The sequence below is a fragment of the Delphinus delphis genome, chromosome 1 (assembly GCF_949987515.2).
Source record: "Delphinus delphis chromosome 1, mDelDel1.2, whole genome shotgun sequence".
Taxonomy (NCBI): Eukaryota; Metazoa; Chordata; class Mammalia; order Artiodactyla; family Delphinidae; genus Delphinus; species Delphinus delphis.
Window position 1 is genome coordinate 158238583 of NC_082683.1, and position 13818 is coordinate 158252400.

Consider the following 13818-nt stretch of genomic DNA (forward strand, 5'->3'; position numbering starts at 1 on the left):
AGCAAAGTGAATCAGTTATACATATACACATATCCACTCTTTTTTAGATCCTTTTCCCCACGTAGGTCATTACAGAGTAGAGTTCCCTGTACAATACAGTAGGTCCTTATTAGTTATCTATTTTATATATAGTAGTGTGTATATGTCAATCCCAGTCTCCCAATTTATCCCTCTCCCCACACAGGGGGTTTCTAGGGCAGTGAAACTACTCTGTGTGATACTATAATGGCTGATACATGCCATTATACATTTGTCAAAACCCACAGAACTACAACACCAAGAGTGAACCCTAATGTTGTCATCAAGCAGAACCCTTTGGGGCCTTCCCCCATATGCTCTGCTTTAGCTCCTCTCTGAAGTATGCACATTTCCTGAGTTGTTTTACAGATGCGAACCCCCCCGCCAATCCCCACCAAATGGAAGATGCTAACTACTTGATGACCATGAGCACACAGCCCCCCCACCACCACCGGCCTCCTGGAGCCTAAGGATTGATAGTGTTAACCCCTGTGACACCACCCTGTTACCTCACCATCAACCAATCAGAGAATTATGCATGAGTGTATTATGATCACATACCCTGTGACCTCCTTTCCTCATCTGGCCTTTAAAAATGCTTTGCTGAAACCTTTCAGGGAGTTTGGGGTTTTGGGGGAGGCATGAGCCACCTGTCTCCTTGCATGGCCCTGCAATAAACCTTTCTCTCCTCCAAACTCCAATGTTTCAGTTTGTTTGGCCTCACTACTGGGGTGCACGCTAGCAATGTAATCCATGGGCTCTGGGTAATAATGATGTATGAATGTAGGGTCATCAGTTGTAACAATCCACTCTGGGAGGAGATGTGAATACCGGGGAGGCTATGCATGAGCGCGAGCAGAGAAGGGCTATATAGGAACTCTGTACTTTCTGCTCAATTTTGCTGTGAACCTAAAACTGCTCTGAAAAGTAAAGTCTATTAAAAAACAAATCCCAGGCCCAACCCATAACAATTAAACCAGACTCTCTGGGGGTGGAGTCCAGCGCTTTTTAACTCCTCAGGTGAATCAGGATTGAGAGCCACTGGTAAAGCCAATCAGAACCCACCTCTGGACTTGGGAGTAGGGTCGGTTTATCTTTAGCAAACCTGATGGCTGAGACTGGGGGGAGGGGGTGTTCTTACCAAGCAGCGCGAGAAACGAATACTGAGCAGCCACAAGCACATACGCATAAGAGATGAGGGCAACTGTCAAGGACAACGTACCCAGCTGGATTCCTATTCCATCAGCTGACAGCGCCAGAATTAAGCAAGACCGTGTCTCCCACTGTCACAGTGTTGCTGACCGGCTTCTGTTTTGAATATGGAGATAAGCATCCTGACCTACAAGTATGGACTTCTTTTCCAAGAGGAAGAGCAGGTCTTGCATTCTACCATACCTCCTCCCACCCCCCAGATCCTCTTCGGGTGAACACAGAGACTAGGAGTAATAGTCTGGGGCTGTAATAGAAAAACAGAGTAGCGTATAAATCTGATTGCCCTTTCCAGGTATACAGCTTGCAGCAATGGCTTCTTTTTAACCCTTTTCTAACTGAAGGTATAATAGAATTAAACCATTAGTTCTGACCTAATGAAATCCCTGCTTGTGGTTTCCAATTTCATATCACTTTCTGGGGTCCATAGATCTGCCTTAAGACAAGAAAAACGAGACCATAAGCAGCTCCATCCAGCCTTGGAGGGCTCTTGCCGCCAGGGGGCAATGAGGCTGGCGGCAGGGGATGGCGTTCCAGGCCTGCATTACTTACTGATCCCAGGATTCTTAGCAGGGCCAAATGAGACATTACACGGGAAAGCATTTTGTAATCTACCCCTATGTAGAAATACAGCATTATTCAAAAATCTAGTATATGAAGATGTGCGTTCTTTTTAAAATTTAGGGAAGTGTTTGCCACACAAAAGAATTCCTCAGTTTTCAAAAATGTTTACCTAAGAGTCCTTTGAATGACAAGCTCTCTGCTCTTTTAAGATGATTCAGTCAACAACTGGTGCTGGGAAAATTGGATATCCTTACACAGAATAGAATGAAGTTGGGCCCTTACTTTATGCCATTGTCAACGATAAACACATCCAGACAAGAGTTAAAGCAACGAAAACATTTATGCAGTTACTACTGAAAATAAGGGAAAGAGCTGAGCTCTATTCTGAATTGACAGAGGTGACTGGGCATTTTAAAGGGAGACTGGCGGCGGCGGCGGCAGTGACGGCAGTTGGCGGCACAAGTGACAAATGACAAAGGGTTCATCAGTGTGATTGTGATTGGTCAGTGTGACTTGAGCAGCTGTGTCTGCTAACTGGCAATTACTGAACTTAGAAGGGACTGGGAGACAGAGCCCTACCCTTCCTGATGATTACATTTCAAAGGAATGGCTCTCAGGTCCCTGAGAAAGATGCTCCTCAGTTGCAGGAGATAGTTATACATCTCAAAGAAACAGAGGAACATTCACAATTATAAACTTCTTTTAGTAAGTGCTCTAAGGAGAGGAGGTCAAAGGCCTATCTTCAGGTGTTGGCTAGAACAAACAGTAAACTATTTTGATAGCCCTGAGCTTTTCCAGACAGGGGGCTGGGTGTCCCAGGGAAGTCGCTTTAGGTGGTTAGAAGTCACATTCAAGTCTGGTCAAGTCTCCTAGGACAGGGGTTTGAATGGAGAGTTTTTGCCATTCTTACTATATACAAAAATGAACTTAAAACAGATCAAAGACCTAAACATATGACCTAAAACTATAAGACTCTTAGGAGAAAACATTGGGTTTGGCAATGATTTCTTGGATATGACACCAAAAGCACAGGCAACAAAAGAGAAAAATAAATTGGACTACACCAAAATTTAAAACTTCTGTGCATCAAAGGACACAAATCAACAGAGTAAAAAGGCAGCCTACAGAATGGGAGAAAATATTCTCAAATTATATATTTTCTATATATATATAAAGAACTCCTATAACTCAAGGGAAAGAAGTTCAGTGAAAAAGTGGGCAAAGGACTAGAATAGATATTTCTTCAAAAAAGATATGCAAATAAACAATAAGCACATGAAAAGATGCTCAACGTCACCAATCACTAGAGAAATGCAAATCAAAACCACAATAAGATTCTACCTCACACCCATTAGGATAGCTACTATCAAAAATATAAACAAACAAGCAAACAGAAAATGTTACCGAGTAAGGGCTTGCTGATCCTCATACACTGAAGCCAATACTGTGGCACCAGATTTTGAGAAAAGAAAAAGCTTTATTGTGAGAATGACTGGCAAGGAGACAGGAAACAAGGCTCAAATCTGTCTCCCTAATCCAGGATTGGGGTGAAATTTAAGGGGTTAGGGGCAGAAGCTGATTGACTAGTCGCTAACCAGTCCATATATGTGGTAACAAAGATATTCAGGCTGCTTGGAAGCTGGATTTTCCTTATTGAAGGACTTCTAGCCTGTGGCTCTGGGGGCAACAGTTCTATTCTTTGAGTTCCGTAGATCGAAGATTCTTGGTTCTGGGATCATCCTAGAAACATGGGTCCCCCTCTTGCCCTTGGGCTGTGCTACCTCTGTAAAATAGCTACAGGTTTGGTTAATCAACAACCTGTTTTAAGGAAGCAAAACCAGTTTAAGCTGGTCAATGTTTTCTGTGCTGTTTCAATAACAAGTGGTGAGGAATTCAAGAAACTGGAGCACTTGGGCTGTTGGTGGGAATGTAAAACAGTTCAGCCACTATGGAAAACTATGGTGGTTCCTCAAAAAATTAAAAATAGAGCTACCATATGATCCAGTAATTTCACTTCTGGGTATGTACCCAAAAAATTGAAAGTAGGATCTTGAAGAGGTATTTGTACACCCATGTTCATAGCAGCATTATTCATAATAGCCAAAGGGGAAGAAACCCAAGCGTCCATGACAGATAAGCAAAATGTGGTATGTATATACAATGGAATATTATGCAGCCTTAGAAAGGAAGGAAATTCTGATATCTGCTACAACATGAATGAACCTAAAGGATTTTATGCTAAGTGAAATAAGCCAAGTGCAGAAGGACAAATACTGTGTGATTCCTTTTTTATGATGTACCTGGAATAGTCAAATGCATAGAAGAAGAAAGTAGAACCATGGTTGCAGGGGCTTTGGAGGGAGGATGTAACTGAACTGAACTTTGGTCTGCTCGCCTACCATGCAGCAAAGTCAGTTTACTGACACCGGGTTTTGGTGAAGGAAAGTACAGTGTTTATTGCAGACACCAAGCAAGGAGAATGAGCAGCTCGTGCTCAAAAGACCTGAACTCCTGAGTGGCCTTCAGGGAAGGGTTTTTAAAGGCAGCACTTGTGGTAAGGGCTGCAGGGTGCATGACTTCCCTTTGATTGATGGGTGGTGAGGTAACAGGATGATGTTTCAGGAATCTTAATCATCAGCCTTCTGGTTTCAACCAGTCTGGGATCTAGTGCTTGTACTCAGCGTGTAGTCACCATCCTCCAGCTGGGTGGGGTCTTAGTTCCTACAGAACAACCCTGCAGATATGTCAGATTGTTCTGTAGGAACTAGGACTCTGTGTTGTCACTGAACTATTGTTATTACTTTTCTTGCTTAACTGCTTTTCCTTTGTTTCTGCGTTCCCTCAGTCCCCAATTAGAAACTGCTTGTGCCTGCTTTTTGGACCTCAGGGAAGGCCTAGGAGACTAAAGCCTTTTTTCTACAAACAAGAAACGGGAGACATGGAGGAGCTTTTGTACCTGGAAAGGCCCTGCAGGATCCTGCTAGGTTTCAAGGGGAGAATGAAAAGTTGTTGTTTAATGGGTACAGAGTTTCAGTTTTGCAAGATGAAAAGGGTTCTAGAGGTGGATGGGGATGGTGGTTATGCAATAATGTGAATGTGCTTAATACCACTTAAAGATGGTTAACATTGATCTCGGGTGGCCTCAGCCTATAGCGGCTTGAAGCAGGATTTCGGTTCCCTGGCCGGAGATTGAAGTCAGGCTGTAGCAGTGAGAGCGCTGAATCCTAGCCACTAGACCACGAGGACCGGTGACAAGGCCCTGGCCTGTCGGCTTTGTAGAAATGAATTCCCACAAAGAGACGGAAAGCAGTGAAACAAGTAAAGTGTTTATTAGGTGGAAAGCGGGTATGTGTGAATAGATTCACATGGGCAGATTCAGAGAGAGAGTCGTGCCCTTGTGGTAGTTTGAATCACTTATATGGGGCATCTCTTCCAGGCTTCCTCTGGCCAATCATCTTGCTTACCTGGCACTGGGTCCGTATTTGGTTTATCTCGGGGGCCTCCCCTGTACGCACACACTTAGCCAAGATGGATTCTAGTGAAGAGGCCTATGGGTAGGTTGACATCACCTCCTATGGGTGGCGCCCCCTCCCCTTTTGACCCCCGAGGAGCCTTTCTGTGCATGTGTAGTTGGGAAGGTCTCCTTGACCTCGAAAATTAGAAATATATGATCTCTTTATATTTTATCTGGGCAGGGCTCAGCTCATCCTTCATCTTAGAGTATCTATCCACAGGGGGCAAACTCCAGCTACTCAGCCTGAGGCCCATCTATCTCCTGCCTCAAGACAATAAATTTTGGGCTTCCCTGGTGGCACAGTGGTTGAGAATCTGCCTGCCTAATGCAGGGGACACGGGTTCGAGCCCTGGTCTGGGAAGATCCCACATGCCGCAGAGCAACTAGGCCCGTGAGCCACAACTACTGAGCCTGCGCGTCTGGAGCCTGTGCTCCGCAACAAGAGAGGCCACGACAGTGAGAGGCCCGCGCACTGCGATGAAGAGTGGCCCCCGCAAACGAAGACCCAACACAGCCAAAAATAAATAAATTAATTAATTAATTAAATTTTTTTAAAAAAAGATGATAAATTTTATGTGCATTTTACCACAATTAAAAGTATTTTTTAAATGATTCAAGTCACATAGTGGTTGTCAGGAATATAGTGTTATATAAATGTAAATAAAGTCTACCTGTACCCATATAAATCAGATTGGGGGCTGGGGAGGCATCTTAAATCTTACCTCTCTCCCTTGGCGGGAAACGGCTGCCTCACATGCCTAAACCTGGCCCTCTATACATCCCTTGGCAGAGCGAAGGCTCTGGAACTCTGAGCAGGTTGGCCTATTAGTGAGCTGACGCTCCTCCTCTTGGACTCCTCAGTGGTAACCCAAATACACAGCCTCTCTCCCCTTCTCTTTCAGAGGGTAAAGCATTTTAAGATCTCTCTTGAACACTCTCTGAAATCCAATAGGACCCTGTGGGGCTCTCCTGGATACAAAAGCCTTACCATGTTTCTTGTTTGCAGGAAAAAATGCTTTGGCCTCCTAGACCTTCCCTGAGTTCCAAAGGGCAGATTCAAACAGTTATTAATTAGGGAAATGAGGGAATGCAGAAACAAAGGAAAGGCAGTCAAAAAACAACAGTGCAGCAATAAAGCAGAGTCCTAGTTCCTCCTCAAGACATGACAATATATCTTTGAGTTCTACAGGAACTAAGTCCGCCATCCAGCTGGAGGATGGTAACTTCAGGCTGAGCACAAGATTCCTGGAACCTCACCCTGTTACCTCACCACCAACCAATCAGAAGAAAGTCACACACCCTGCAGCCCTCATCCCAAATTTTGCCTTTAAAAACTCTTTTCCTGGGCTTCCCTCGTGGCGCAGTGCTTGAGAGTCCGCCTGCTGATGCAGGGGACACGGGTTCGTGCCCCGGTCCGGGAAGGTCCCACATGCCGCGGAGCGGCTGGGCCCGTGAGCCATGACCGCTGAGCCTGCGCGTCCGGAGCCTGTGCTCCGCAACGGGAGAGGCCACAACAGTGAGAGGCCCGCGTACCACAAAAAAAAAAAGCTTTCCCAAAAACCACTGGGGTGCTCAGGTCTTTTGAGCATGAACCTCCATTGTCCTTGCTTGGTCCTGAAATAAAACTTTCTCTGCTCTGTACCCCGAAGTTTTAGTTTGTTTGGCCTCACTGTGCGTCAGGCACACAAACTTGGGTTCGACAATATCTTCTCTAAGAAGAACCCCCAGCATCATGGATCTTCCCCCTTGGTTCCCAGTCCCCCAGTGAGCTGCCCTCTCTGCTGGCAGCCACCACCCAGAACTCAGAGTTCAGAGCTCCTTAGGAGGCTGACGTCCTTCTCCAAGGAGGCACTGATGGGTGGGGGGACAGGCCTCTCTTTCCTTCACCAGCTCCTTCCTTCAGGCTCCCCAGACCACCATGGCAGACTGTGCAGACAGGCCAGGCCCTGGGTCCTCTGGTCAGTGGTAAACCAGAGTCCTGCTAGTCAGAGCTCTTTTATTCATCCCAGTCCACAGTCCGGCTGGATCTACTTAATCTGGACATTATGGGGTTTTTTTCCTTCAAGATCAGAAGAAATCTAAACCATGTTAGGACGGGAAATAATTCCTCACATACCAAGTTGCCTTACATTATCACTGGAGTCAATGAGCTCCCCAAATTGTGGAGAGTAGGCTTTGCTGTCTTTTTCCTGTTCTACCTGGAATAGGAAAGGAGCTACCTTCATTGGCAGCTCTGTTACTTGAGGAAAAGCTCTGAAATGATGACACTCTTCTTTTGGGAAGGGAGATTTTCCATAGGAAAAGTTTACCAGTTTCCCTCATGTGCTTTCACTTGTTCTTTAACTCAATAAGCGTACCTCCTATGTACCGGACATTTATCAAATAAAATTTTCTATTTACAAAGACCTTCCAGCATCACAGCATTTCTTTTCCTTTTTTTTTTTCATCTTTATTGGAGTATAATTGCTTTACAATGTTGTGTTAGTTTCTGCTGTACAGCAAAGTGAATCAGCTATATGTATACCTATATCCCCTCTCTCTCGGGCCTCCCTCCCACCCTCCCTATCCCACCCCTCTAGGTGGTGACAAAGCACCGAGCTGATCTCCCTGTGCTATATGGCTGCTTCCCACTATCTATTTTACACATAGTAGTGTATATATGTCAATGCTACTTTCTCAATTTGTCCCACCGTCCCCTGCCCGCCCTGTGCCCACAAGTATCACAGCATTTCTGATCTATAAACTGCACAGAACTTGAAATAAGAAATACTGTTGCCAAGTCTAAGCTTGCTCTGCTCGCCGCACAACAGGTCAATACATCGGAAGATGAGGTGTTGAGGCAAAGAATATGACTTTATTCAGAAAGCCGGCAGACCAAGAAGATGGTGGACTAGGGTCCCCCAAAAACCATCTTATCAGGGTCTGGATGCCAGTTTCTTTTATAGAACAGAGAGGGGGAGGAGGTGAGGAAGTAAAGTAAAAAGGCCATTTATCTTGCAAAACATCTCTTCGCATGGACTGCATCGGGGAGGGGATGTGTTAATTTCTTCTCTTCTGCAACCATTCAGAGGTGGGCAGGGTCAGAATGTCTCTCTGTGAGCTGAACAAAGGCACTTTAGTTTAATAGTCAGGCAGAGGGGCAGGGTTCCCTGTTGCAGGCCACTATGTATGCTTACAGCTATAGACAGTGATTATAATAACAAAAGCAACGAAAAGCAAAGGTTAAAGTAAAAGAAACCTCCAACATGGAGTCAGAACTGGCTCATCCCTGTTACAATATATCTAAATCCGTGTTTTGCCATTAGAGGTTAGTACAACCTCTCTGAGCCTCGTAGCTCTTTTTAAAAATGTGGTAAGACTGCCTGCCCTGCCACATTCACAAGACTGCATACAGATGAACATGGGAGTAATGACATTATTATAAAGAAAAAGATTTCTTATTAAAGAGGAAGAATGGAAGCAAGAAAGAAAGGCCAAGCCACCTTTTAGGGCGAAGCAGTCTAGAAACCCCATCCTAAGGCATACAGGGTATAGAATTGGCAAGGACTTCTTCCCTCTGGATGCCCACCTCAGGGCTTACACACGATGATAGCCACTAGCTCAAACTCAACATCTCAACCATGGTGTCTGCCCATGTCCACTTGTCCATTCTAGTGCAAACTACACAGCCCCCAGCCCACCCCCACTGCCGTTTCAGGGAAGCAATTTAAGTTTCTCTTATTAAACAGGGGCTTGGACAAGGGGTGGACCCATTGATCCAAAGGCAGCTAGACTCTAGACTGGCTGGCCACCCATGGAATAGCCTGGCTTCAACCACAGGAACCATGGTAATTACCTGTCAATCAGACCATGTCCTTCAGATCTAGCCAGGAGAATACAGAACAACTGGCTATCAATGGTGAGAAAGGAAGAGGGTGGATATGATGGGAGGGGGCTCAGGAGTCCCAGAACTGCCTCAAGACCTATGGTCTTCTGGCTCCTTGCAGCTAACACTTTTCCCCTTGAAGTGGCCTGAGGCAGAGCTACCTTACGGAAACCCCAAAAGCCTTGGCAAGAGGCAACTAACAGAGCTTCACTTAAGTGAGAACCCAACCTGACTTACCTCCTCTGGCCAAGAGACATGCTTGGAATATCTGCAAGCATGGAATACCTGCACCAGAAAACACTCAACCAAAAATGGCTGAATATGAGGCACTGCATTTCTTTTTATTGGTTTTTTGCTCAAAGGAAGATGGGATATTGGAGAAGGAACAAGTCACAAGCTGGTACTACTCCAGCCCCGGAAGATCAGAAGTTAAACTCGTCACCATGAAATACTGTAAAATTCCAGAGGGTGGAGTATAATGGGGGAAGAGACCACCAGCAGGTACACTACCCCAACACCCTGCTGTAGCATCTACACCCAACGGCCATGTTTCCACTGAATTTGGGTTTTGGCAAGAGATACCAAAATATTAGAAGTATTATCAGCCTACCAAATCTAGTAGAAGCTACCACTCTCTTGGTCTGGGAGGAATTCATTATAATCAATGGCCAGGAGGCACCAATCGCAGGTGGACAGCATTACCAAAAATGTTAAGACTTTGTGTGTAAGAGTGAAAATAGGAAAACAGAGGACACACATTAAACCACTATAATAAATTCTCTAAGCTAAACATTTACATTATCCCATGTGCTTATACACAAAGCTGACGTGTGTGTGTGTGTGTGTGTGTGTGTGTGTGTGTGTGTGTGTGTGTGTGTGTGTGTGTGTGTGTGTGTGTGTGTGTGTGTGTGTGTGTGTGTGTGTGTGTGTGTGTGAATGTGTCCACACAGACCCAGGCACAGTCTAGACCAATTTCCTTAGCCTCGTGAAGAAGAAGTATTGTAGAGGCCACGGACTGTCAGTCAAATCAAAAAGGCATAGCTACATTCAAATTAAGGATCAGAGAGAATTAATTCTGCTTTAATTTGGCTCTTTCCCTTCTGAAAGAAATAAACCCAGGAAACATTAAATAGTTGGAATTTCTTGCATGTTATTCAACAGCACCTCTGTTCCAGTATTTGAGGATTCAGCAATTTGGTATTCTTCTAATGGTTTCTCCTTTTTGGCCTCTTAGTTTCAACCTCTCCAAGCAAGGACGATTCCATTAGGCTGCTCCCTATGGGTGCTCCCAAGCACCTTGGGATCCCTGGTCCTATCAGCTATAAGGCAAGATGGCCCCACTGGTTTCCTTATAAGGATGGATGCTGGCTATGAGGCTTAATGACTTTTCTGGTGAAAATGTATTCCCCTATCACAAACCTATAGAATAATTTAAGCTGTCTGGACAATGCCAGGAATAAAGAAATAAATAAAAGTACAAAATACACCTAACCTCAAATACTGAGATTTCTGTCCTGTGAGGTCTCCCTTCCCGGCCCCAGATTCTGGTCTCGGGATCCCTCATTACTCCCCTACCACTGCAATGAACTAACCATGTGGCGATCCTCCACGCCCACCCTTCCCCAAAGACTGACTCTCTAGGTCAAGGGTATGGGGAGACCCCTGGAAGGCCTCAGGAGCTCCCCAGGGACATCAGCAACAGCAAGTGAAGCACTTGGAGGCCCACTGCTCAGTGTTTCTAGTTTGCTAGTTTAATGGGAGGTTTTGGCCGCGTGGGGCGGGAAGGGAGGACTGTAGTAGGATGGAGAGTGGTCTGGGAGTAGTCCGGAGAGAGACAGTTATACCAGTATAATAAATACGTTGACTGCGTATAGCTCTTTCGGTGTACTTCGAGCACTTTCACTTCTAATATTTTACTTTCACCCCCACAGGCCTGTAGATCCAGAGTATCATTAGCAAGTTTTTATTGATGAGGAAGAAGTTAAAGGCCCACTCAGGAGTCTCCCGGATTCCTCTCCCTTTGCACTTTTATCTCCAGCACAAGTTTTCAAACTCCCGCATCCAGCCTCCAGGCCTTGGTTCTAATGTTGGTTTACACGGGTCCATGAACGCCTGTAAACAAAAGATCAAAGCAGAGTTCGCTCACGTTGATGTGGAGTGAAGACCTCAAGCAACCCTCTTTAAAAGAAAAAACATTTTTTAAACCCAGCAGGACTGGCTCCAATTGAAGGCCCCTGCCGCTCCCAGCTTCTTACCTGGGTGTTTAGGGAGAGACAATGGCCCCCGCGGGGCAGCAGCAGGAGGGATCCAGAGGCGTCTGCAGCGACTGCTTTCCGGCTTGGTTATTGCATCGAGGCCCCTGCCCGAGAGAAACAGGAGGACGGAGCCAGTTCACTTCACCAAAACCTCAACACGGAGTCGCTTGGTTTCAAACGCATGTCAATACATCCACCCCCAAAACAACAACAACAACAAAACTGAGTTCTTTCATTCAAATGGAATTCGGTTTATTTTCATTTCTTGTCTTTACTAAACAAACAAAATCAAACCTCCGGGTGCAGGGGCCGGGGCGGGGCAGGGCGGGGCAGGGTTTCCGGCGGCCGCGGCCTAGTCGCCGACCCGGGCGCCGTGCAGCGCCAGCAGCGGGATCTCCTCCAGACTCTCGGGCCGCTCCCCGCAACGCAAATAGCGCCACCTCCATACCGCCAGCTTCTGCAGCAGCCTCCGCAGGCTCGCGGGGCCCCAGCGGCCGCGCTCCTGGGCCGCCGGCCCGGGCCGCATGTACCGGGCCTTATTGCTGCGCGCACCGCGGGCCGCGCCCCGCGGGAAGAGCCGCCGCCAGCACCAGCAGCCCAAGCAGGAGCCGCAGTCGCCGGCCGCGCGCCGTCCCTCCGCCTCGGGCTCGGCGAACGATGGGCCGCCCCACTTCAGGCGCACCATCCTCTACAGCAGCCCGTGCCGTGTGCCGCCGCGCCGGGGGCCGCTGGACCGCGCGTCCGCCATGCCGGGCCTGGGCCTCTCCTACGTACTAGCGCGCCGGGTGGCCGCGGCCCAAGACTCGGGAACCCAAGGACCGGGCGGCTCTGCGGAGGCCTCAAGACGCGGAAGGGCCGCTCGAGTCCTATCTGCCGCCTTCCGGACTGCGCCCCGCGGCCTTCCCCAGTGCGCTCCGCGGCCTTCCCCAGTAGGCGTTGCCAAGGAGACCCGAACGCTGACCCCACAATGCCCGGCAGAGGCCTCCGCTCCGGGTACCGAACGCAAACCCCCAGTCCCAGCAAGTGAGGAGACAGCAGGATCCAGAGTCCCAAGTGATTCCTCAGTCCACCAATTAGCCAGCCGAATTCGCTGTTATCTTCAGACATGGCCTCAAACAGACCAGAAGGAGCCTAGGAGGTTCCTGAGGCCCACAGCCACGTTTACTGTATTAGGCATCGACCCAGAAGGTGGCTGCACAGCCTTCACCACATCAAGGCTTGGATTTCAGTCCCACGCTTGTGCTGCGCTGGAGGCTTCCAGTATTTTGTGAACGGGTTTCAGGCGTCCTGTATTTTTCGGCCAGCAGGGAACCAGAGTTTCAGGAAAGCTCTCAAAAAAACCTGATTTTCTTCATCCGGCCTCACCTAAACGCCTCTAGCCTTGTAGGATTATGATTGATTGTTTTTTCAATAAATTTTTCTGATGGCAAACGTAAGATTTTTGTGGAATTTTTTAAACATGTTTATTGGAGTATAATTGCTTTACAATGGTGTGTTAGTTTCTGCTTTATAACAAAGTGAATCACTTATACATATACATATGTTCCCATATCTCTTCCCTCTTGCATCTCCCTCCCTCCCACCCTCCCTATCCCACCCCTCTAGGTGGTCACAAACCACCTAGCTGAACTCCCTGTGGTATGCAGCTGCTTACCACTAGCTATCTATTTTACATTTGGTAGTGTATATATGTCCATGCCACTCTCTCACTTTGTCACAGTTTACCCTTCCCCCTCCCCATATCCTCAAGTCCATGCTCTAGTAGGTCTGTGTCTTTATTCCCGTCTTACCCCTAGGTTCTTCATGACATTTTTTTTTCTTAGATTCCATATATATGTGTTAGCATACCGTATTTGTTTTTCTCCTTCTGACTTACTTCACTCTGTATGACAGACTCTAGGTCCATCCACCTCACTACAAATAACTCAATTTCGTTTCTTTTTATGGCTGAGTAATATTCCATTGTATATATGTGCCACATCTTCTTTATCCATTCACCTGTGGATGGACACTTAGGTTGCTTCCATGTCCTGGCTATTGTAAATAGAGCTGCAATGAACATTTTGGTACATGACTCTTTTTGAATTATGTTTTTCTCACGGTATATGCCCAGTAGTGGGATTGCTGGGTTGTATGGTAGTTCTATGTGTAGTTTTTTAAGGAACCTCCATACTGTTCTCCATAGTGGCTGTACCAATTCACATTCCCACCAGCAGTGCAAGAGTGTTCGCTTTTCTCCACACCCTCTCCAGCATTTATTGTTTCTAGATTTTTTGATGATGGCCATTCTGACCGGTGTGAGATGATATCTCATTGTAGTTTTGATTTTCATTTCTCCAATGATTAATGATATTGAGCATTCTTTCATGTGTTTGTTGGCAATCTGTGTACCT

At 46.6% G+C, this 13818-nt stretch overlaps 1 protein-coding gene across 1 annotated transcript; it reads right to left on the minus strand.

Moving 5' to 3' along the window:
- Positions 1-11777: 11777 nt before the first annotated feature.
- On the minus strand, positions 11778-12173 carry C1H1orf202 (chromosome 1 C1orf202 homolog). Its single transcript, XM_060020680.1, is given in 1 exon segment — positions 11778-12173. A coding segment is annotated over 1 exon segment (396 nt).
- Between the last annotated feature and the right edge of the window lie 1645 nt (positions 12174-13818).